Source organism: Ochotona curzoniae, unplaced genomic scaffold (genome assembly GCF_017591425.1).
Source record: "Ochotona curzoniae isolate NIBS_2020 unplaced genomic scaffold, NIBS_Ocur_1.0 contig_3498, whole genome shotgun sequence".
NCBI lineage: Eukaryota > Metazoa > Chordata > Mammalia > Lagomorpha > Ochotonidae > Ochotona > Ochotona curzoniae.
Window position 1 is genome coordinate 31,127,580 of NW_024465885.1, and position 25,347 is coordinate 31,152,926.

Consider the following 25,347-nt stretch of genomic DNA (forward strand, 5'->3'; position numbering starts at 1 on the left):
GGGGGCATCCAGATCTCGCATTCCCCAAATCCCCGTTCCTCCCCCACCCCACAAAGCCTTTAGCCCCTCTTACTTGGTCCCATTTTAAAAGTTCCTTGTACGTTGGTTGGTCATCCCAGCGCTGGACTGCGTTTGGAATAGAAGGGCAGGAAAAGGCGGGTATACCCCAAAGCCGCAGTCACGACCGGAGATGGAGAAAGCCCTGGTGCTGCCCGCCGGCCCACCTGACTGCCGCAGGAGAGCAGGGCCGCCCTGCTGGCTGGTTCCTTGAGCCTGCAGCCCCAGCTGCCGTGCATCCCCAGAGGAGGAACCCGCGCTGGAGGCCCCCATCACCCAACACCCGCAGGGGCTGGCTGGCGCGAGCAGGGTCCCTCTCCGCGCCTCGAGGGAAGGCGTGACTGCCGGAACCCGTCTCAGGGCGCGACACCCCGAATCCGCCCAAGGGATAGAGGCGGAGACCCGGCTCCAGCCTCGGGGAGCGCGGGAAGCCGAAGAGGATCCCGCGCCATCCGACCTCCAGCCCAGCCCCGGCCACGTTCCTCCCCCGACGGCCGGGGTGCTTGGAGCCGCGGGGCGCCCCTCCCGGTAGCCATGGCAACCTGCGCGGCCGCGGAGCCGGCCCGCAGCCGGAAGTGACGCGCGTTCACCTGCCGAGGCGAAGGGGAGGGCGTGTGAGGTGCCGCCGCCGCCGCCGCCGCCGCCGGGAGCCAGTCGGGAGCGCTCGAGGCGCGGAGGGAGCGGGGTCGGGAGCGCGAGCCTACCTGCAGCCGCCGCCCACGGACGGGCAGCCACCATGGCGCTTGTGCTGCTCGTGGCACTCCTGTGCGGAGTGGCGGGTGAGTGAGAGCCGCTCGCTCGGCCCCGGGCACCCGCTGAGCCCGGGGGGCGTTCGCTGCCCGCGGCCACCCGGGAACAATGGCGAGGGCGGCGGGGAGGGAGCGGGCGCGATTTGGGGTGGCGGTGCTGCAGCCCGGGCGGTTGCACGGGGGGTGATGTGTGCTCGGTTCGCCTGGCGAGCTGGGGAGGTGCAGCGGTTGTGGAGGGCGCCGCAGAGGGGGCGTGGGCAGGGCCGAGGACCGAGCCCCTGGCTGACGGGGGGCGATGCGGGGCGACGGGGGCTCGGCGGGCGGGGCGCTCCTCGCGCTTGCACCCCCGGGTGCGGTTTTGTTGGCCACACTGTCGCCTTTCTCCGGGTTCTCTTCCTTGTGCTGTCTGTCTGACGTTACCCGCTTTGGGGGAAAAAAAAAAAAGCCTTGGGCAGCTCAGTTTCAGGTGTCTGAATTCCAAACGCCATTATTCCGCGGGCGCGAGGTTGCTCCGGGTCTTGCTCGCCTGGGCTACCTCGAGGAAAAGCAGAGAGGACGAGCTTAGCCGGGCTGGCCCAGCTGCAGCCTGGTCGGGCAGCGACCGTGGGAAATCCGAAATAGGTTCTCGCAGAAATGCCGCATTGATTTCTGATGTCCCCGGGAGAAATGCAGTGGAGAATCCAGACACCCAGCTTGAGTTTGTAGTGAGTTGGTTCATTTCGAAGCTAAGACGGCATGGATTCGCCAAGTACATTTTCCAGCCGTTCCTTTGAGAGGAGGGAAGGGAAAGCGTGGATCATTAGAAGACGTTATCGTTTTTGTCACTCTTAAAATGATTTTTTTTTTCTTGCTGATAGTATTTTGAGCACCTTGACTTTATTTGTCAAACTAAACACTTGGCATTGTGTAATCGAATTAATTTTTTTAAATCCCTGGGTAGGACCCTAGGAGGCACACTTTGTGTAGCCTCCAGAAGGATGGTTTTTTGGGTGTTGTGCTGTTGGGCCCTTTGAGGCAGAATTGCATGGCCACTTCAGTAGGGAAGGCTCTCTTCTTCCTGTTAAAATGTTAATTCCATTGTTTAATGCCACAGCTGTGAGCATTACTCATGGGATCACCATTCTATTAACAAGTCTAATCTTCCATCCGAGCCTATAGGGCTGCCTCCATTTTCCCTTTTTTTTTTTTTGGATATGTATCCTGTAGACTTAGCTCATAAAGCTTCCGGAAAAGATGAAAGGTCACGAGACCAGTTTCCATGGTACATTCCGCCCCCCCCCCCCACACACACCTTTGTTTTGATACGGCCTAAGCTGGTGTTAAAACATAGCGTGTGTGTTTTCGGGGGCAGGAGGTTGGGGGGGTGGGAATCTTGCAGACCTCACTTGAAGTATCAAAGTGGAAGAACATAAATCACAAAGGTGAATTTTTTTTTCTGGCAATATTTAAATGATTGGATTTAGATTTTTTTTCTGGACTGTTTTACTTTGATAGTTGCAACCTCATGCAAACATACTTTAATACACATAGTGTGTTTCTGCTTATAAAATGTATGCAGAACCACAGTGAGCATCTCATTAAATGATTTATGTACTTAACTAGCTAGTTTCTTCCTCCCAGTTTTTCAGCTGGAGAAATGATGACCTGTGTAACTGACATACAGCTCTCGGTATATTTTTACAGATTTTTCTAGCCATTTTAAAAATGGGTTACTATAAACCCAAGAACATGATTGACCTGTCCTTTGGCGAAACAAGACAGACTCATACATAATAAAATCTGCAGTGCTGTCACTGATGTTTCTATGTATCTGTCTCTATGCGAGCCTCAGAGTTCTGTGCTATATGTTGGTATGTGGACTCCAGATTGCCAAGCTTCATGGTGACATTGTGTTGGCACAGGTTAAGCTGCCAGTTTTGATGCCAACATCCCATATCATGGTATTCCGGTCCTGCCTGCTGCCGTTTGGATCCTGCTTTCTGCTAACATGCCTGGGGAAGCTGTGGCTGATAGCCCAAACCTTTGGGTTTCCTTCACCCATGTGGGAGACCAGGATGGAGCTTCTGGCACCTGGCTATGACTGCTAGAGGCTGTTGCAGTCATGTGGGGAGTGAACCAGCACATGGAAGACTTCTCTTTCCTGTTGCTTCTCTGCCTTTCTGATAGATAGGTCAGTAGGTAGGTAGGTGAGTAGATAGATGGATACATCTGTCTTTAAAAAAAGCAATTTGCCTAGGTTACCAGTTTACTCTTACCACTGTACTGCTCTGCTTCCAAAGCGAGCACTTTCCTCTTTGGCTACCTTTAATCAGCATCCTAGTTTCTACCACTGGTTGCCATTTATTACAAACCTGCTGTTGGTTTGTGCCAAGTACTGAAGGGTTTTATTATGAGCTTGGTAATTTCGTGATTCTTAAATACTGGGAGGCTCTGTGAGACTGTGGGGTTCTTGAGGGATTAGGCTGAGGTCAGACAAGTCATGAGTGACTAAAAGAGTCCTGTCCCAACCACAGCTTCGGTTTTAGTGGTGACCAAGCCACCACCTGCTTTGAGTGCCTTGTCAGCTTTGTGTGTTGAGAGTGGGAATCAAGGTTTGGTGCTTGACAAAGCAGGGGAAGGGTTCTCCAGGAGATTCCTGAATCCCACATCAGAGTGCCTGGCTGGGAACCTGGGTTCTCCTGATCCAGCTTCCTGCCATGTTCACCTTGGATGACAACAAATGATGGCTCAGGCAGTTGGATCCCTATGATTCATGTAGAAGGTCAGGATGGAGCTCTGGACTCCTAAGGCTTGGCCTTTCCTTAGGTATAAGGGTGTGTAGAAAGTAAATTAAGAGGGCCCAGCACAATGGCCTAGTGGCTAAAGTCCTCGCTTTGAACCTGCCGTTATCCCATTTGGGCACTGGTTCTAATCCCAGCAGCTCCACTTTCCCGTCCAGCTCCCTGCCTGTGGCCTGGGAAAGCAGTCGAGGACGGCCCAAATCCTTGGGACCCTGTACCCGTGTGGGAGACCTAGATGAAGTTCCTGGCTCCTGGCTTTGTATTGATGCAGCACCGGCTGTTGTGGTCACTTGGGGAGTGAGTCATCGGACAGAAGATCTTCTTCTCTGTCTCTCCTCCTCTCTATCTGACTCTGCAAAAAAATAAAATAAATCTTCAAAAAAAAAGAAAGAAAAAAGTAAACTAGGAGATGAAAGAACTCTCCATCCCTGTGTCTTTCAGGTAAAATGAAAATAAATACATAAAATAACATTAAAAATGCATATCCTGATGTAGAGGTTCGGAATGTTGGACAAAGGATATAAAATTTCATCTAGGTAAAAGGAATGCGTTCAGAGATGTGCTCTATAACATGGAAACTGAAGTTAGTAGCAGTGTGTTATATTCTTGAATGTTACTGAGACTAGATTTTAAGTATTTTCACCAGGACAAAAAAAATAGGTGAGGTAACATATGCTAATTAGCTTGACTTATTCCTGTTGCAGTGTGTATATATTTCAGAATAGCATGCCATGTATGATAAATGTGTGCGATGTTTAATGTATCAATTACAAGTAAAAGAATAGGAAGAAGAGTGAGCTTCCCACTATCTCAGACTGGGATATTTATCGCTTGGCTTTGTCTGGAATCCTTTATGTTAAAAAAAGTTGATTACATATGAACTCTTTCTCCTCTGCTCTCCTCCTGTTGGCTCCCTTAACTTGCTCTTAGATAATTGGAAAAGGGAGGGAGTGAGGGAGAGTGGGAGAGAAAGGAAGGGGGAAGAGAGAGAGAGAGAGAGAGAGAATGAGAATGAATATGAATCATTCCTGAAACATCATGCAGCAGTCAGGGCTGGGCTGGACCAAAGATAAGAACCTGGAACTCATTCCGTCTTGCACATGGGTGACAGGGACGCAAGGATTTGCGCAATCACCTGCTGCCTTGCAAGATGTGCGTTAGCAAGAAGCTGAATAACAAGAAGAGCTCGTACTGGAGCCAGGTGCTCTGATCTGGGATGCAGGTGTCCTCAGCTGTGTCGTAACTCTGCACCAAGTGACCACCCCGCTAAGGTTCTCATTCATGCCATTTTACCATCGTCAAAGGCTACTCATGTTGGCTAATTTCCCTGTCCATTGTGAATCTCCATAAATCGACCCAGTTTCTCTCATCACACTAGATGGTAGGGTGAGCTGGTATTATTCACTGTTACAGTCTGAGTTATTTTATAATGCCTGGCAAATGGCTAGTGTTCCGGAAGTGTTTATTGCATGGCTAGAAGTTCTCCACCTCTTTGATGCTAGATCTCTGTGTAGGACACAGCTCTTAATAGTTTCATTCGTTTCTTGTTATCCCATAAAGGTGGTGTTTGTAGTGATCATTTTTCTAGCATTGTTTCATTCATATTTTCCTCTGAAGAAGCTACATTGTTGCTTACCTCTGATTTACATTTTATGATAATTACTCTCCCAACCCTTTGTTGCTTAAGGTGACAATAATCTGCATGCCAAATCAGTTTGTCTCTGTTGCTCCTGAACAGCTGTCTTGGTTCTTTTCCATCTTAGCGACTTATCCTCGACTGCCATCTACAACAGGTCATGTCAACCTTCTTACGGCTTTTGTTGTACATGGATGACCTCATTTACCCATCACTGTAACCTCCAGTGTGGTGCTAGTAAATGAAAGGTATTTCCAGGTTAACCTACCTCTCCTTTGAGTTCTGGCTTTCCGTTCACTGCCCAGTGTTCCAGATGAGTACTCTAGACTCCAAGTCCTCAGGTAAACCCATCTGTTAACTAGTTGATGAAAGGATCCAGCCGTTCAGAATCTCTTAGGATGTGTTACGCCATGTGCTAGGTGCTCCTACAATACTTTATGCCATTGTAAGTTACAAAAGGCTTATTAGAGCATTCCAAGCATATGGTACAGCTTTTGTAAAGACATGGAGATCTTAAGCATATACTTTGTTTTAGAAATTGAGTTCAGTGCCTATAAAGCACGTAACCAACACTCTTCATTTAATGTGCATCTGAGTCATAAGAATGCCTGGAATATGGCCAGAGACTTTCAGTTTAACAAAACACTGTATGGTGTCACTGCTGATCATGGTTTTTTGTGGTCAAGATTGTAAAGGCAGTGGAGAGGGTTCAGAGGCAGACGATAGGTCAGACTGTTCCCCACTCCACTCCATGACAAGAAGCCAGTGGGGGGCACAGAAGAAGTGAGGCTGCTGCACTGGATTGATTCTTTGGAATAGTTGCCATGCAGCTGTTGTGGAGACTGGTAGAACCACTGGGTCTAATTCAGAATCCATCTGTGTGAACTGGACAGTCCCTTAGAAGCAGAAGCTGGGCTTCCTCTGAACTGGGAGTCTGTTCTGATGTGTGGGTGATTGAAGGAATAACAAGAGAAAGCTACAGAGAAGACTTCTGGCTTGGTCAAGCCAGTAACGAATGGAGAGTAAAGAAGAGTGGGTTTGAGGCAGATGAAAGTGAACCTCAGTTTGGAGGGATGGTGTTTGTGATGCCTGAGAAGAGTGGAGATGAAAACAAACTGAGTCATGGAGGGGGTGGGGCAGGTGTTTACTTTAACAGTTAAGATACCCATGCCCCAAGGGAGAATCCCTGGGTAGAGAACCCAGCCCAGCCTGCGACTCCAGCTTCCTGCTGCTGCAGTTCCCAGAAGGCCACCTGTCATGGCTCTAGTAATTGGGTTTCTGCTGCTTCTGCAGGATTAACTGAACTGAGTTCTTCTAGGTTGCTTCTGGCTGTTGCAGACACGGGGGTGTGAACCAACAGCTGGGAGTGTACACACTCTAAGAGTCTCTGTATCTTTCCCTCTACCTCTAAAATCAATACAAATGAGAAACATATATCCAATAGGAAAATTTGAACGAAGGACTGGATATCAGAAGAAAGACAAAAATCAGTGATACAGAATTGGGAAGAAAAAAAAAAAACCCTGGAATCTGTGTAAGGTTAATCAGAAAATATAGATGGAATTAGAAGAGAAGGTGAAATGTTGAAAGTGGGCGAAGGGTTGGGAAACGAGCAATAAGAAGGAATGATTGGGAACGTAGGAGTGAGAATGAAGATTTCCTAGAGAAGTGGGGAAGGAGGATATAGAAATAGAGAAGGTGACGTCAGTCTTAACCGTTAAAAGTTGTTGAGCAATTCAGGAAGTTTTCAGTCCCAGAGAGAGGACGGTTTCTGTTGTCAGAGTAGAACAGGACTTTAATAGGCTGGGTGGACATCAGAGTAGTGTTGAATGACACCTGTACTTTGTACTTGCAGCTGTTTTGACAGTGCAGCATTACACAAGTGGCTGTGATCCCAGAGGGCAATAACATTTTTCAAGGGAAAAGAGAGAAGCCAGCAGATGAGCACCAGACCGAGAACTTGGCAAATGTCATTGTTCTGCTCTAAAATCCTTCAGAGTCCTTCTTCAGATTCTTGACTCCTCTGGCTTCTCACATCCGTCAGTCTGTTAGTGCATTGGTTATCTCTAGATTTCTATCCGCTTAAAAGACGAATTCATTTTCATATTTGGAAGACAAAAAACATCCATTCCTGATCCACTTCTCAAAAGTCCACGACTTGAATTTTGGGTTTTTCAAGTAGGTGTCCAGGACACGTGATATGTCCTGCTGCCTGGGATGCATGTTAGCCGAAGCTGGACAGGAAGTAGAGAAACCAGGATTCAAATCCGGCACTGTATCCTGAGATGTCGGTCCTGGAACAGAACATGTCTTTTTTTCCCCCCATAATCAAAAAACTCTATTGAAAAGCTGACATAAAAATAGGGGATAACTTGGATTGCTTATAAAAATTAAAGTTACACGATCTTGGTAGTTTCATTAGAATCACTGAATTGGCTTAAGGCTTTCTGTGAGAAAGCACAGGTCTAGGCGGCTGTGTGGATCGTACTGTTGCTTGCTCGTAAAGGAGGAGCCTTCCGTGAGAGCAGCTTTTCCTCTTGTAGGTTGGCACAACATCATTGACCAGCCTACACAGAGAACCTCTGAGCTTGCTGAAAACCCCGGTGATCTTGTAACAACCTGGGCATTTGTTACATCCATAAAATGAGAAGTCAGTCTTTGAATTAGCTGTTTGTTTTTATGTTTCTTCTTTTCCTGCTCCAAGGAGAGAGGTAGTAAATCTTGAGCCAAAGGCATGTAGGCGTTCCACTGGCCTGGGCCTGGCTCTGGCTGCTCCAGCGCCAAGACAAGTCTTAATCACTTTACTAAACACCCAGCCTGGATCCCATCCACTTTGAGGAGCTTGTTTTTCCCTCTTTATATCCCCTCTACCCTCTGTGTCTCAGTGCTGTTCTGTTTCTCCTTTTGCTTTCTTCCTTTTTTTTTTTTCTTTTCTTTTTTAGGTCATGCATCTTTTTTTTAAAGATTTATTTGCTTTTGTCTGAATGACAGATTTACAGAGAGGAGAAATATAACACAGAGAGAAAGAGAAAGAAAGAGAGAACTGGAGAGAGATCTTTCATCTGCTAGTCTGTGTCCCAGATGGCTGTGATGGCTGGAGCTGAGCTGAGCAGAAGCCAGGAGCCAGGAGCTTCCAGGTCTCCCACATGGGTGCAGGACCCCAAGCATCTAGGCCCAAGGACCTTGGCCTGTCTTCCCAGACCACAAGCCAGGAGCTAAATGAGAATTGGAGCAGATAGGATTAGAACCAATTGCCCATATGGGATGCCATCACCTGCAGGTGGAAGGTTAGCTTGATGAGCCATGCTCTGGCCCTGTCTTTTTTCCTTTGTTTATCTGATTCCTTGGAAAATCTGCCTGTATTGACTGACTCCATTAGTTTCCTTTATGTCCACTAATCATCCACCCTTTTGTGATCTAACTTTCACCCTGCTCTACTTCTGTAAAACTGTAGTGCTTTTGTATATTCAGTATACAATCACACCTTCAGGCTGTGAAGACAGGTAGGATTCTAATGAGACTGTGGTGTGGAGTAGAGTAAAAGCCACATCACACAAAAGCTGTGAAACTTCACAGCATCACTAGCTCTTTGGAATCGTCTCCTTTCCCCTCTCTGGCTATTCCTCATTTTCTTTTGTGCCCCGATTTCTTTGTAGTGTAAGTGTTCAGATTGCCCCATTTATCATTCTAGTTGCCTTTTATTTTCTCAGAGCCTCCAGTCTATTTCTAGTGTCTCTTTTTTCTAGTTCGTCTTTGGCTGTAAACGTATCAAACCACCCACGTGACATCTTTGCTTAGAATTTCCACAGATGCCTCCAACTGAATCTGTCTGAATCTGTCTGAACTCAGTTTGTTCTCATTGAATGACCTTTGCAGCTATCAAAATACCCATGCAGAAATTATGGGCATCTTACGTGACTCTTCCTGCTCTCCCAAATTGTTCATATCTAGCTGTAAGTCCCTTCTGTGGTTACAACTGCCACATCTAGCCAGGTTACAACATGATCTTTTTTTTTGGGGGGGGGGTATATATAGATTTATTGATTTTTACTTGAAAGAGTTGCAGAGAGGGCCAAAGAGAGATCTTCCATCCACTGGTTCACTCCCCAGATGGTTGCAATGGGTAAAGTCTAAGCTGATCCCAAGCTGGGGGGCAGAAACTTCTGAGTTTCCTATGAGGGTTAACCTGTTGAGCCGTGGTACCAGCCTCACTATTATTCATTATTATACATTCAGATTTTGAATATTACTGACTCCACATAAAGGGATATGAAAACAAGTTGAAGATGTTTATGTGCACCAATGAAATGGTCATGAAGGGAGCTGGTTTATCTCTTCTGTGCTTTCCTGCTTATACTTTCTGTAACTTTCTTTTATTACTCATTGCTATCTCCATTCTGATTGGGCAAGTAGAGTTTCAACCTTCAAGGTCCTGAATCAGCAGCATTTCCAATAAATGTTAATTGGCCAATTACTAGTATAGACTGACGCCTGCTTTATTCAGGGTTGGCAGGTAGGATAAGGGAAGGAAGCCGTAACAACAGGACTTGGCAAGTTGGTATAAGATCTGTGCTTCAGTTTGTCATTTGGTGTTTGATGAGACAAGGGATTAATGGTTAAACTGGTACTTATACGTGCGTGAGAAATTGTAATTTGGGGAAAGTTTGAAAAGTTTTTTCATCATATCAAAGATATATTGTAAACTGCCATGTAATTTTATTTAGTTAAACAAACAATCAGACTATTTCAAAAAGAAAAAGTATAGCTGGCCACTTTCCTGTGGTGTGGATATGAGTTCTGAGTGAACTTCACAGATTTCTTGATGGGAGTGGTGGTTTTGCTGTGTAGACGATGTGTGCTTGGGGAATTCCAAGGGGCATCCAGGCTGCAATGAGTGTTTTGAGCTTTACCTTTGGCAAACTGCTGGGATGATTCTCCCCGTTTCTTTTCAGTATGTCTCACAGGTAAGGAGTGCTGGGGGTGCTTGAATCCTGGTAGCTCCCATAGAAAGTTTCTTTGTTAGTCCATACAATCACTTCTATGTTTTTTTTTTTTTTTCTTTAAGACTTATTTATTTATTTATTTGAAAACAGGAGTTTTAGAGAGATCTTGTGTTTGCTGGTTTATCCCCCCACGTGGCTGCAATGACTCGAGCCTGACCCAGGCCAAAGCATCATCTGGGTCTCCCGCGTGGGTGGCAGAGACCCAAGCACTTGGGCCATTTCCTGCTACTTTTCTCACGGGCCATGATCTGGGGATTGGATTGGAAGTGGACCAGCTGAGCCATAAATCAGTGACCATGTGGTATGCCATCACCGCAGGTGGCAGCTTTATCTATTATGTCACAGTGCTGGACCCCTTTCAGAAATATTAAACTGTTTCTTCAGTAAGAATTGATAGTTTTAATCTAGCTCAGTTTGCAATGTGAAATCTGATACTTCTAGAATGGATTATTAAATCTGGGCCATAAAAGTGACCATAATTATTTTTTTAACATAACTTATTTTTAAGATTTATTTTTATTTATTTATTTATTTTTAAAGATTTATTTATTTATTGGAAAGTCAGATATACAGAGAGGAGGAGAGACAGAGAAGAAGATCTTCCATCTGATGATTCACTCCCCAAGTGATCGCAACGGTTGATGCTATGCCAATCCGAAGCCAGGATCCAGGAACTTCTTCCGGGTCTCCCACGCGGATGCAGGGTCCCAAGGCTTTGGGCCGTCCTCGACTGCCTCCCCAGGCCACAAGCAGGGAGCTGGATGGGAAGTGGAGCTGCCAGGATTAGAACTGGTGCCCATATGGGATCCTGGCACATTCAATGCGAGGTCTTTAGCCACTAGGCCACGCTGCCGGGCCCAGGATTTATTTATCTTTATTGGAAAGGTGGATATGCACAGAGAGGAGAGACAGAGGAAACTCTTCTGTCCAGTGGTTCAATCCCAACCGGCTGCAATGGCTGGAGCTGCGCTGATCCAAAGCTAGGAGCCAGGAGCTCTTCCACGTCTCCCATGCGGGTGCAGGGTCCCAAAGCTTTGGGCCATCCTCAACTGCTTTCCTAGGCCACAAACAGGGAGCTGGATGGGAACCGGGGCTGCCGGGATTAGAACCGGTGCCCATATGGCACTGGGTGCGATCAAGGTGAAGACTTTAGCCACTATACTGTCGCACTGGGCCCAACATAATTTTTTTCATAAATCTTTTTTTTAGATTTTAATTTTATTTTATGGTTTTTTTTAATTGGAAAGATGGATATATGAAGAGGAGGAGAGACAGAGAGGAAGATCTTTTGTCCGATGACTCATTCCCCAAGTTACCACAGTGGCTGGAGCTGAGCCATCTAAAGCCAGGAGCCAGGAGCTCTTCTGGGTCTCCCATATGGGTGCAGGGTCCCAAGGCTTTGGGCCATCCTCGACTGCTTTCCCAGGCCACAAGCAGAAAGCTGGATGGGAAGCAGGGCTGCCAGGATTAGAACTGGTGACCATATGGGATCCCGGTACATGCAAAGTGAGGACTTTAAGCAGTATGCTATTGCACTGGACCCAATTTTAAAATTAGTTTTTACAGCTATAAAAATAGCTGAATGGAAAAAATAACCATTTTGTTTATACACAGTAAAATTAACAGTAATCACAGATCATTAAACCTATAATTAGTAAAACTGAAGCAGCATAATGTTCTTTTTAATTTTTTAAAGATTTGTTTATTTTTCTTGGAAAGGCAGATTTACAAAGAGAAAGAGAGACAGAAAGAGATCTTCTGTCACCTGGCTCACTCCCTAAGTGACTATGTAGCCAGAGTTTGACCAGACCAGAGCCAGGAGCCAGCAGCCAGCAGCCAGGAGCCAGCAGCCAGCAACCAGGAGCTTCCTCAGGGTCTCCCCGATTGGCCATCTTCTGCTGCTTTCCCAGGTGCAGAGAGCTGGATGGGAAGTGGAGCATCAAAGTTTAGTGTGCTATATACCACAGCACTGGTCCCTTATAGCTTCTTTTGTTTTCTTCTTCTTTTTTTTTTTAAATTTTATTTTTGATGATGTTTCCATAGTTAATCAGAATGGAAAGGGTCAAAGATCAGGGTAAAGTGGGCAAGATCATATTTCCACTTTTTCCTTTTCTTCCTGTATCTGGGGGAGGAGAGGATACGATGGGAGCGACCATGCTCAGTCTCCCTAGCACCTGATGTCATCCTAGGGTCCCCGTTGAGGAGTATGTTCTGAGGGTTCTACTCAAATGATTTTGATAGATCTGAGATGCTGTTGATATTGACACTTCAAGGATGAGGAAATCCTTCCGAGGTCAGTTGGCTGACATAGTTCACCTCAAAGTCTCCATTGGCCCAGAAGTTTGCTGTCAAGTTTCACTAGGATATTTGATCAGCTTGTTCTGCCCGCTTTTCTCTGCAAACCAATGGGTGCTGTGGCCTAACCCTACCCACCATACCATTAGCCCTCACGCACACTAGAGGGAGCTGAAGTCCAGTCAGAGTGACCCCCACTTACCTCCACTGGTCCACAACTCTGCTTACTGTGCCTGCTGGCATGGGCAGTGGACTTGCTGGTCTGTCCCACATTCCATTTAGCTCTTAAACACAGCATTGGGCATTGAAGCCAAACTCAACCCAACCGAATCCACTCTCCAACCCACACTCATGCCAGTGGGGACCACCACCTGTCTAGCCAGGCCCGCCCCTGGTCCTGGTTCTCATGCTCACTGGTGGGAGTTGCAGCCCATCAAAGAGGTGTGTGCAGCCTCCCCACTAGATCCACTCCATGCACTGGATTTTGCAGTTTCCAGGTGATTCTGCAGTCTAGCTTGACAGGTCTTGTCCCCAGTCCCAGCACTTGTCAGCTGATGCTGCATCAAAGCCCAACCCACCTGCCCTTACTCTGGCTCATGCCTGTACTGGTGGATACAGTTGGTTAACCCAGGTTGGCTCTCTGCTTGACCCTGTTCACATGCAGGCCAACAGGTGTTGCAGCCCTGCTCAGCCTGGCTTGCCACAGTCCCAGCTGTCATACTGACCAGCAGGAGCAGTGGCCCAGCAGGGTAGTCCTAGTCCCCACTACTCCCCTATGTTTTTGGGTGTTGCTGCCTAAACTGGCAGTCAGCCCTCAGTTCTGGCCCTAATGTGAACTTGCTGGTGATGTGGCCAAACCCAGCCTGGCCCACCCCCAGACCTGAGCCACATGTCTGCTGGCAGGTACAGTAACCTGGTCTGGTCTGAGATGTTCCTTTCCTTTTTTAAAGATTTATTTTTTATTTTTATTGGAAAGGTGGATATACAGAGAGGAGGGACAGAGAGAATCCTCCTTGGATGATTCACTCCCCAAGTGAGCGTAATGGCCGATGCTATGCGGATCCGAAGCCAGGAGCCTCTTTTGGGTCTCCCACATGGGTGCAGGGTCCCAAAGCTTTGGGTCATCCTCGACTGCTTTCCCGGGCCACAGGCAGGGAGCTGGATGGGAAGCGGGGCTGCTGGGATTAGAACCGGCGCCCATATGGGATCCCGGGTGTGCAAGGCGAGGACCTTTAACCACTGCGCCAGGCCCGCTCCTTTCCTTTGTTCTTGCACTTACCTGCAGGAACTTCACCCTGAGAAAGGAGTCCCCAAAGTCATTAATGGGTCTGCTCCCAGTGGCAGATCTCCCACATGGTGGTTCCTTGGCCCAGGTTGACTTAGTCCACTTCCTGTCTTGACAGGAACAGTGGCTTTTCCCAACTTGCCCATACCCACTCTCATTCTTATTGTTGGGTGTTACAGCCCAGCCACACCTAGTCCATGCCCTGATGCAGCTCTCACATGACCCAGTGGGAGCCAAAAATCTAGCTTAGCCCATGCTACACCTACTCTGGCTTTCACGAGCACCAGTGGATGCTGGAGTCTAACCCAGTCTGGCACGCCCCAGACCCTGTCCACACCCATGCTGAGGGACATTGCAACCATGTCCAGTTTAGACCACCATCCCATTCTGGCTCTCACACCGACCAGTTGGAACCCCAACCCATTCGGGGTGTCCCTTTATCTTCCCAACAAGGCTTGTTCCCAGCCATAGTTTTTGTACCTACTAGTGGTTGCTCTGACCCAGCTCAGCATAGCCCATCCCCCTTCTTGGCCTTCATCATTGGATGCTGCAGCCTGGCCATTCCCAATCCACTCCCATCCCTGAATTCAAGCAAACCAACAGGTGTGATAGTTTAGCCAGGCATGCCCCATATTCCAGCCTGGCTCCTGCACTTGCCAGTGAGCTACGGTTGATCTTGCCCTGTCTGATCCACCTGTTTCCAAGAGCAACCCACATACTTGCCAACAATTGGAACTACCCTACCTGGTCTGACTAACAGCTTGATTCACATGCTCACCAGCAGGAGCTATGGTCCACGAGGGCAGTTACCCACCAGACTCACTCCCAGACCCAGATCTCGCATTTGCCAGCAGATGCTAGGCCATTACCAGTCACAAATTACCTCCTCCATCCCAGCCTATGTATGAATGGTGGACGTGGTGACCCAGCCTGCCCCATACTGTATTCTTGGATGTGCCAGTGGTTACTGCAGCCTGGACCAGCCCGGCCTGTACCCAACACCAGTACCCATGACTGTTGGAGGTTTCCATGGCCATGCATTGCTCAACCTGTCACCACTCCCAGCTCTCAAGAAAACCAGCTGAAATTGCAGGTCACAGGAATGGGCCCACACATTCAACACACAATCTGCCCCCATACCCAGTTCTCCCACTGCTGGTTAGTGCCATGTCTCAGCCAAGAAATCACTATTACTGTTCCAATTCTCACTGGTGGGTACTGTGATCCAGCCCTGCCATGTAGGCTCCCAGCTCAGGCTTTAGTGTGCACCAATAAATGGTATTGGGCATTGATCAATCCTAAATACCCTAGCTTTGATCTCCCATAAGGGCTGGTGCTTCAGTGTGACCCTTAAGGTCCTCACATTCCCCCCTCAAAACTGAGCCACTGGGTGGTCCCGGAGCTTTGCTATGTGGGATCCCGCCACTGGGACGAACTGAACCACTTGGTCCTAAGCATATGAGCACTCAAAGGGCCTGAGCCACCAGATCCAACCCCTGCTGCTTGGGAGCCAGCCCCTTTGGCCTTCTTTGTCTTTTTTTCTTTTGTAAGATTTTTAAACTCTAGTTAGCTACTTTTTTTTGAAAGTTGATCATATTTATATAGAGAGACAGAGTGAAAGATTGTCCATCCACTAGTTCACACCCCAGTTGGCCTTAACGACTGGAGCTGAGCCAATCTAAAGCCAGAGCCAGGAGCTTCTTTTGGGTCTCCCATGTGTATACAGAGTCCCAAGGCCTTGGGCCATCTTCTACTGCTTTCCCAGGCCACTAGCAGGGAGCTGGATGGGAAGTGGAACAGCTGGGACATGAGCTGGTAGTCCATGTAGTATCTTGGCTCTTGCAAGGGGAGGATTTAGCCATTGAGCCATCCTGCTGGAACCCTCATAGCTTTTTTTTTTTTTAAGATAATTTCGCACATCTCATTTGAATTCATTCCACGTTTTTAGAGTAGGAACGACATATCATGTTACCCTCATTTATATTAATCAAGTGCTAAAGCCAAAAAACTGGTGCCAATGAATTATGACATTGGTGCAGAATAGAAATAAATTGCATATCACATAAATTATTGTTAATTTTCTAGTAACCACATTAAAAGATGAAAACAAAAAGGTGAAATTAGATATATTTTTTGAGGATTCCAAGTGCTTGAGTTTCTGCCACGCATGTAGGAGAGAGACATTGGTGGAATTCTGGCCTCCTGACTTTGGTCTGGCTCAGTTATGGCTGTTGTTGGCATTTGGGGAGACATCCATCAGATGCAGAGTGTGTTTCCTCATATCTATCTGTTTACACTGCTCTGTTTGTTTCTTTTTCTGTCTCTTTGTCTAAACTCTCTGTGTTTCAAATACATCATTTAAAAATAGGTATATTGGGCTTGGCATGGTAGCCTAGTGGCTAAAGTCCTCACCTTGCATGTACCGGGATCCCATATGGGTACTGCTTCATATCCTGGCTGCTCCACTTCTCATCCAGCTCCCTGCTTGTGGCCTGGGGAGGCAGTCGAGGACGGCCCAAAGCCTTGGGACCCTGCACCTGCGTGGGAGACCTGGAAGAAGGTACTGGCACCTGGCTTCAGATTGGTTTAGCTCCAGCTGTTGTGGCCACTTAGAGAATGAAACAGCAAATGGAGGATTTTCCTGTCTGTCTGTCCTCCTCTCTCTGTATATCTGACTTTTTATTAAACATAAATAAACCTTAAAAATGTGTATTTGTTGGGCCCGGCGCAGTGGCGCAAGTGGTTAAGTCCTCGCCTAGCACGCCCGGGATCCCATATGGGCGCCGGTTCTAATCCCGGCAGCCCCGCTTCCCTTCCAGCTCCCTGCCTGTGGCCTGGGAAAGCAGTCGAGGACGGCCCAAAGCTTTGGGACCCTGCACCCGCGTGGGAGACCCGGAAGAGGCTCCTGGCTTCGGATCGGCATAGCATCGACCGTTGCGGCTCACTTGGGGGGTGAATCATCGGACGGAAGATCTTCCTCTCTGTATCTCCTCTCTGTATATCCGCCTTTCCAATAAAAAAAAATAATAAAAATAAATCTTTAAAAAAAAAAATGTGTATTTGTTGAATGTTTTGTATATATGAATTAATGCATATGTATATGTGTGATAAAATTACTACTGTTTAGATGTTAATATAATTTTTATTTTACTTTCTTCTAAATCTGGTGTTTGATGTACTGTGTATCTCCCAGCACCTCTCCAGTAGGTGGTGACTAACATGCTGATTGGCATGTGGAGCTTTTGTTCCATTTACCTTTTACAGAAGTCTTGGAGCTTCTAGCTTGAAAAACATGAATAGATTGCAATGTGGAATATACCTTTGGAATTGTTCTCATGATATTTGTCTTTTAAGATAATTATTTGTGCCACATAGTATTTCCTGTTTGCAATGAGCCAAAGTCCCTTGTTTCCTGCATAATTTCATGTAATCATCAAAGTGTTTTTTACACATTCAAAATGATATCAGCCATCTCAGTTTTATAATTATGAGCATTCATAAGACAGAGGAAATAAATGTATACACAAAAAAATCATACTGTTCACTTCCCTATGGGGAAAATAAATGCATGTACTGAGAGGTATTCAAAAGGCAGGATAAAATGGGTCCTGATAATGGCTGTTGAGAAATTTGAATTCATTTTGGGATAGTAGAAAGGAATTTACATTAAGATTAAAATAATCAAATAAAATATGCTCACAACAGCCATGATTTTCTTATTATAATTAGCCTGTCTTTATAAACTTCAGAATTTTCCTTAGGGATACACATTACTCACTCACTCTGCTGTTGTATCTATTTTTGGATTTCTTATTTTCTTTGATCTTAAAACGGGTCATGAGAGTATTGCATGGGAAAGATTCACTTTGTGTATCTCATGTTAACGAAAAAGAAAAGGAGCAAGCTTCAGGTTGTCACGAGCTAAGAGGCAAAGGAACGTTTCCTAAAATGGGGTGATACATATTCTCCGAAAGTGATGAACAGATTCACCATGGCAACCCATCTGCTTTACCCGTAATGCAAAATATGCTATTTGCATTTAGGTTCCCAGCAAATGCTAAAATTAACATCTATGTGTTAGAGAACACCAGGAAGGTAATGCACTCTTTAGATGGAAGAAAAAGGATGAGGATAATTTTGACTAGAATTGAAATTTAAATGCTTCTAAAGCTGAAAATGTCCATTTGTAAGAGAAGTGAGAGTGGGTTGAGTCCAATTCAACAGATTTTGCAGAAAAGTCCATCATCTACATGTTAAAATCTATGCTTGTTTCTATCTGGCTTTCCATTATAATTACATTTTGCCTAGTCCTGATTTATAAAATACATAGTAAGTATTTCTTACAAGCAATCTCATTTCTGCGAATGTCTGAGGGTAAGCAAAGAATGTAAGATGTACTTTTGAACAGGATATATAATCGGTGCCGAAAAAGATGCAGTTGACAAAGATGTCTTCCTGTACTCCAGGCAAACCCAAGTCCAGAGGGCGCAGTCAGTCATTTTTCCAACCTCCTAATTCCAAGTTAATTTTGTGTGCCTCTTGTATCGCAGAGGAAAGAGAAGTGTCTCAAAGTAAAGATTTCCTTAATTTCCTGCACTCCAGTGTAAAAGCTTATCCAGTCCTTATATCCTTCCTATTGGTCTTAATTTCAGGTATCTTATTCCCTATTATGTGGGTTTCATCCTTACCTGGGGTCTTGATTCCTCAGTCTCTGTTCTCTTGTGCTTTTGTTCTTTCCATTTGATTTGTAAACATGCTCTGTGTTTTTGATTTTGAAACAACCTTTCCCTGACCCCGCATCTCAGTCTGTCTACTGTTTTTTCTCCTCTCCTTGGGATCCAAGTTCTTCAAAACAGTCATTACTTCTGTCTCTGCAGAGGGGTTTGTATCATTGCAGGAAATGACAGGCTTACAAGATCAAAGTGAATTGTCTGCAGGTTGCTAGTTATTGAGGAGTGAATGCCAGGTTGTGCTGGAGTTATTCTCAGAGCCCACATATATTAGTTTACCGCTACAGTGAAGTAGTCGTTATTACTATTAAGCCTAATAAATGGAGAAAAGAATATGGTTGTAAAGAGGCCAGAAACTGATCAAGCATTAAGTGAACTAAATGTGAGCCTGTATCTCACTTTGAAACTCAAATTAATCAATGAACCATATCCATAATTCACAAGGGCAGTGCTTAATACTTGCACTTAAATTGGGAGGTGGACTCAGAACATACCTGCTGATGTGTTGACAGGTAGGGCAGAAAGGAGAGGAAACGATAATGTCAGGAAGAGGCAGGGTTCTCGTTGATTGATGGCCAAGAATCAGAACATGCTCTCATCTGAAATACATAATTTGATTCACCTTCATATTTTTATTTCAGGTTTAGAGCAACAAAAAAGAAGCAACTTGTCCAGATTGATGTAGATTCCTTTTTTTTTTCTTTTTGGTCAAAGATTTGTTTATTGGGAAGGCAAATTTACAGAGACAGAGAAAGAGAGATTGGTCTAACCACTGGTTCACTACCCAAATGGCCACAACAGTTGGAGCTGAGCCAATCTAAAGCCAGGAACATTTTGTTTTCCCATGTGGGTATAGGGCCCAAAAGACTTGGGCCATCCTGCACTGCTTTAAGCAGGGAGCTGGATCAATCAGAAAGTGGAACAGCCACATGAATGCCAGTGGCCTGGTCTGCACTGCCCCTTGCCTTTGTTCTTATGCTCACCTGCAGGGACCACATCCTAACAAAGGAATTCCCCAAGCTCCTGTATCATATCTCTTTCCAGTGCAAAATCTTGTGTACTCTAATGAGTCCTTCGCCCAGATTGACCCTGTACATTTCTTATCCAGGCAGAAACAGTGTCCTTGCCCAGCTGGCCCACACCTAGTTCAGTTCTTATTGTTGTGTGTTACAGCCCAGCCACACCTGGTCCACACCCAGACACAGCACTCACTTGGTTCAACAGGAGTTGAGACCCAGCCCAGCTGATTTTATGCCCACTCTGATTCTCATGAGTACCAGTGGGTGCTGGAATCTAGCCCAGTCTGGCATATCCCAGACCCAGTCTACACCCATGCTGAGGGAGATTGTAGCCATTTCCAGCCCAGTCCTCTGCCCCAGTTGTGGCTCCCATCCTCACTAGTTGGAAATCCAACCCAGCGGGGTGTTGCCTTAGCTCCCCAACCAAGCCTGTTCCCAGCCACAGATCTTGCGCGTGCCAGAGAGAATGCAGTTCCACAGATTCTTGCCCCCAGATCTGATTCTCTCATGTGCTGGTTAGTATCACTGCCCAGCCTAACATTACCTGTCCCCAGTTGTGACTCTCACTGTTGGTTCCTGTGATACAGTGTTGCCAGGTAGGCCCCCAGCCCTAGCTTTAATGTGTGCCAGTAAGTGATCTTTAGTGGTGGTTGATGCTAACTACCCCGGCTCAGGTCTCGAATGTGTGTTGGTACTTCAGTCTTTCCTCTAAAGGTCCTCCTGTTAACCTCTCCAAATCGCTCAGTCTGAGCCTGCTCGCTTGCTTGCAAGTACAGTGGCCCTGGCTATGGAAGTTCCTCAGTAGTTATTCCTCACTTGGACATAAATTCTCAGGTTCCTGCTTGTACCCACATGTGCTATCCCTCAGACCCCCTGTAAGGCCACACTCCTAAGTCCCCAGAGCTCACCCTTGGGTGGCCCGTGGGTTTTGCCTTGTGCCATTGGCACCCAGGCTGCCTGCCTGCCAGGTGGTGAGAGGTCCCTGGCTGGGCCTGACACAGGGACTGCCCTCTGTCTCTGCCAGGAGGGCGGATCAGAGGTCCCCACGCCAGGCCTGCCTCAGGGCTCCCGCCATGGCTGCTGGGCGGGATGTTGCTAAGGCTGGCCAGACTCTGGAACACCCTCATTACCTGTTATTGCAGACCAGTCAGAGGTCCCCAAGCCCTTAATTTCATTTTGTTCTAGAGATATCTGAAAGAGGAAGAGCTAACTTTGTAGCTATATTTCTAGAACAACTACATTTTTTTCTTAACAGTACAGTTTTCTCATGTGAGCAAAATTATATATAAAGTGCACGTGGATTAGTTTATGACAAAATCTGCTAACGTTTTTTGCCATTAAGCTAGTCAGTGTTCAGTCTGTGCTCTGTCAGCACATGACTGAGCTTGCTCAACTCCCTTTCAGTCAGATATCCTGCTTGTTTGTTTCCTTGCTTTGCTTTCTTGAACACAAAGTCATCTCAATGCTCTCTTCCTCCTTTTTCCTGAAAAGATCTGCTGGCACTATGTCCTGTCGCCATGTCTCTTTAAAATAGCTCCCGTATTTTGTCTTTGCTCTACTGTGAGCTTCCTGCCCTCTCCTCGTATAGTCACATTAGAGGTTTTGTCCACCTGCTCTGTCCTGGGGCAGTTTGGATGAAGTTCAAGAAGCACACCCTTCAGAAATGAAACACTGAGACTCTGTTAAGTGAATAAAAGTATGTGTTTCGGGGTAGAAATGTATACACAACTCCCTCTAGTAGAAATATTGTGTAATACAGAGTGGGAAGCAATTAACCTAGCCGGTAGGGATCAGAGAATCTTCAGGGAGTAGGAGATAGTAAGATGTGTTTTTGTAAAGGTAAGAAGGTGTTCCTCATGGGAGAAGGTGAAGATAGGCCTTTAAAATATGGAAGGGAAAGCGAATGCCAACATATGTGTTTCCACAGTGTGAATTTCTTCATCTTTGTCCCACTAGTGTTTCTTTTGACTTGTTCCTTCTGTGATCGGCTCCAAACCAGGAAATTTTCTGTTATGGTTTTGTCTTTATTCCTACCAACTTGCATTCCAACTTTTTTTTTCTGTACTACTTTGAAATGTACCATCCTTCATTTCTGATGAGTTTTCTCCCTTTTTGATGTGAAAGATTTGTGCCTTTAAACTACGCCTTACCATTTTTTTTTCCTTTAACAGTTGATCAAATTATGATCTGCTAACCTCAAGATAGCTAGAATTGTTTGATTGATGTTATAGTCTGTTGTAGTAAGCACTTTGTTGATTGCTTAGATTTCTTTTTTTAAAGATATTTTAATTTTATTATTATTATTATTGGAAAGGAAGATTTACAGAAAAGAGAAACAGAAAGCTCTTGTGCTGGGTCACTCCACCAATTGGCCACAATGGCTGGGGCTGAGCTGATCTGAAGCCAGGAACTTCCTCTGGGTCTCCCATGCCAGTGCAGGATCCCAAAACTTTGGGCCATCTTCCACTGCTTTCCCAGGCCCCAAGCAGGGAGTTGGATGGGAAATAGAACAGCCAGCCATGAACAGGCCCTCATATGGGATCCTGGTATGTGCAAGGCATGGATTTTAGGTATTAGGCCACCTCCACGGGCTCTGATTGCTTAGAGAAACAGTATAGAGGCATGTCACATAATTCATAGCCCCTGTGTTTGTGGGTGAAGAGATTTCTCCTATCACTTCTTCAAATTTATAATGAGATATTATCTTTAAAATTCCTGTGTTTATGCTGTGACTGATGCAGCATGTAGTGTCTTGCTGAGAGAGGTAAAGCAAATCTATACACACACAAACACACACACACACATATATATGCAAAATTTTATAGCATGATTTTAAAGGCATATTTATTTAAAAGTCAGGGTTATAGAGAAGACTGGGAACAGAGGGATGTTCCGTCCACTGGCATACTCCCCAGATTGTTTGAAGAGCCGGGCCTAGGCTGTGTGAAATGAGACAGGAAGTTCATCTGGGTCTCTGATGTGGGCTATCTTCTACTTGTCTTTCTGAGGTCATTAGCAGCGAGCTGGATCATAAGCGGAAAAACTGGAACATGAACCAATGCCTACATGGGTTGCCATTGTTGTAGATGGCAGCTTTACTAGCTATGTGACATTGGCCTCCAGAAAAGAAGGAGGTTTGGGACAAGAAGGGGTATATGAGTGCTCAGGGAGAAAGGATGGACTGACGAGTTTATGATGGGTGAGGGCAGTGCAAAAATGTAGGTCATCTGGTCACAGAGAGCCTCGGCAGAGAAATAAATGTTAGAATCAATGAGGAACCATGGCAGTGACACAAGAGCACCCTGACATTTGGAGAAGGGCTCAAAATAAGAAAATGTGGATGTAGGGAAGCCAGTTAGCAGGCTACAAATCAGGCTGTGAGCGAGACAAGGGTGGCCTGGATTAGGTGAAAATGATTGGGTTTGGAATGTATTGATGAGGAATTATCAGTACACAGTTTTTCTTTGAATGAACAAAAGAAATAATTATCCCATGTAGTAGTCTGTTTTCTCTTGCAGTTATACAATACTGCAGACTGGGTGAATTTTAAAGAAAGGTTTTATTTTAACTTACAGTTGTGCAAGTGGTCAGGGGGCTTTCCTGCTGGCAGAGTCCCCTTGTGGCCCAGGAAATCTTGTGTCTGTGCGGGACCTCTATCTCCCTTCTCAAACAGCCTCTTGGATTCAATTATTAGATTTGTACCTTGATGACCTTATCTGATCCCAAACATCAAAGTCACATTAAGTTTCATCTATTAAATCTCAGAGTCGGGATTACCTTTTTTTTTTTTTTTTTTTTAACTCCATCTTTATTGGAAAGACATTTATAGAGAGAAGGGAATACAGAAAGATATTCCATCCATGGTTCATTCCCCAAGTGCCGCAACAGCCAGAGCTAAGCTGATCCAAAGCCAGGAACCAGTTCTCTTCTAGGGCACCCATTTGGGTGCAGGGTCCCAAGCCTTGGGCCATTCTCTACTGCTTTTCCGAGCCACAAGCAGGGAGTAGGATGGGAAGTGGAATAGGTGGGACACAAACCAGCACCCATTTGGGATTTTGGCATTTGCAAGATGAGGATTTAGCCACTGAGCCATCATGCTGGGCCCACCTGGTCCACTTCCAATCTGACCCCACTGAGCCATTGTACCAGGTCCAGGGATTACATTTTAACAAATGAATAACTTGGTGGAAATGCACTATTTCCAAACCACAGTGTACCGACTTCTTTTATTATTGTTACTATTTTTAAGTTTGTGCTAATGGATTGGTGATACTGGAATTTGTTACATCTGTAAGATTAAGTTTAGATTTGTGCTGGGGCAATAAGACCGTCACAGTTTGATGCCTTTGTTTTCTCTGTCCCCAAATCAAGTGTGTGAGTTGAATTCTAAAGTTAGTCATATATTTCCTTATACTGGAAGAGGTCTTCCAAGTCTTTTAGAAACCATTGATGTTAATTTTCATCATTTTAGATTCTTAGGGGATCTACAAGGATGTTATTATAACCCCACAGTTTTTCCTTGTTTTTGAGTTCTTCCTTATTTTCTCACTTTTTCTTCTAATGTTTTCCTTTTATTTTCATGTAAGTCTGAGTTAAGTAACTGGTGTTATTCAACGTTAACCCAGGTTTCACTTGAAAAGCAATTCCTTGGTGTCATTGTTTGTAACGCCTGTTCCACAGGCTGTGTAACTATTGAATGAAGTAATGTAAAGCCTTGGCATGATTCCTGACTTTGAGATAAACAATCAATTTAAATTCTTGTGTTTCTAAATCTTAATATGCAGAGATCATTTTTCCCCTCCTTAGCTGAAAAAACTATCCAGATAATTCCTTATTGTTTTCATTCACTATGGGTAAACATTTTATTCCATTGTTTAGTGAATTCCCTGTGTGTGTAGATTCTCTTGTGAGTCCAGTTGAATAGCATACCTCTTGCATGATAATAGATTTCCTAGCCTTAGGAAATAGTCAGCAGTGTGTGTTAATCTGCCCAGGCTGCCATAACAAAATACCTTAGACTGGCTGGCTCAAACAGTAGAACCCTGTGTTCTTAGGGTGTTGGAGACTGGGAAGTCCCAAATTCAGGTACTAAGGAATTGGATGTCAGATGGGAACCTCTCCCAGGGAGTTGTCTTCTTGTCTGTCCTCACATGACAAAATACTCCGATGTCTCCTCTTCCTGTTCTTGTTAGTGGGGTACAAGTTCCGAGGGTTTAGGGCTACACCCTTGTGACCTCATTTGGTTTAATCACCTTGTTAAAGGCCTTATCTCTAAGGCAGTCATATGTTGGGGTTAGGGCTCCAACAATTTGGTGGTAGCAGTTCATTTCTTAGTACAATTGTCAAAAAAAGTATTATTTTAAAACTAGTATTTCTGCTTTACATTATTACATTACTGTATGTTTCAGGTCATGTTCTTTGTGAAGTTCTGTTTTGAATAGATGATAATCTGCACTGTATGATGGAATTAGACCTGAAGGTGCAGTATTAAAATTAGCACTTTTTAAAAAAAAATATGATAAGCAAGGTAGCAAAGTTCAAAGAACACAATACTCGATAGACCAGGTTGGTGCCTCAGGAAAAAACTGAACACACACTCTGTATTCTAAGTTGGGGTTTTTGTTTCTATTTCTGTTTTAAAAGGCAGAGTTGGACAGAGAGATTTTCCATCCACTGGATCACACCTAGATAGCTGCAGGAGCTGAGTTGGCCAAAGCCAGGAAGTTGAAACTCCAGGTTTGTCACATGGATCTTTGACCACCTTCTGCTTCCTTCCCAAGGCACATTAGCAGG

The 25,347-nt window shown here is 45.4% G+C and overlaps 1 protein-coding gene and 1 pseudogene across 2 annotated transcripts in view; one reads left to right on the forward strand and one right to left on the reverse strand.

The window, feature by feature from the left end:
- Positions 1-709: 709 nt before the first annotated feature.
- CXADR (CXADR Ig-like cell adhesion molecule) overlaps positions 710-25,347 on the forward strand; it is a 68,892-nt gene continuing 44,254 nt past the window's right edge. Inside the window, exon 1 of one of the 2 annotated variants that reach the window (XM_040980660.1) lies at positions 710-836. In XM_040980660.1, coding sequence (XP_040836594.1) covers positions 794-836 — 43 coding nt within the window. In that variant the 5' untranslated portion in view covers positions 710-793. The remainder of the gene's footprint in view (positions 837-25,347) is intronic. The other variant, XM_040980661.1, reaches the window with a different exon arrangement.
- LOC121156921 lies at positions 7,647-7,958 on the reverse strand (annotated as a pseudogene).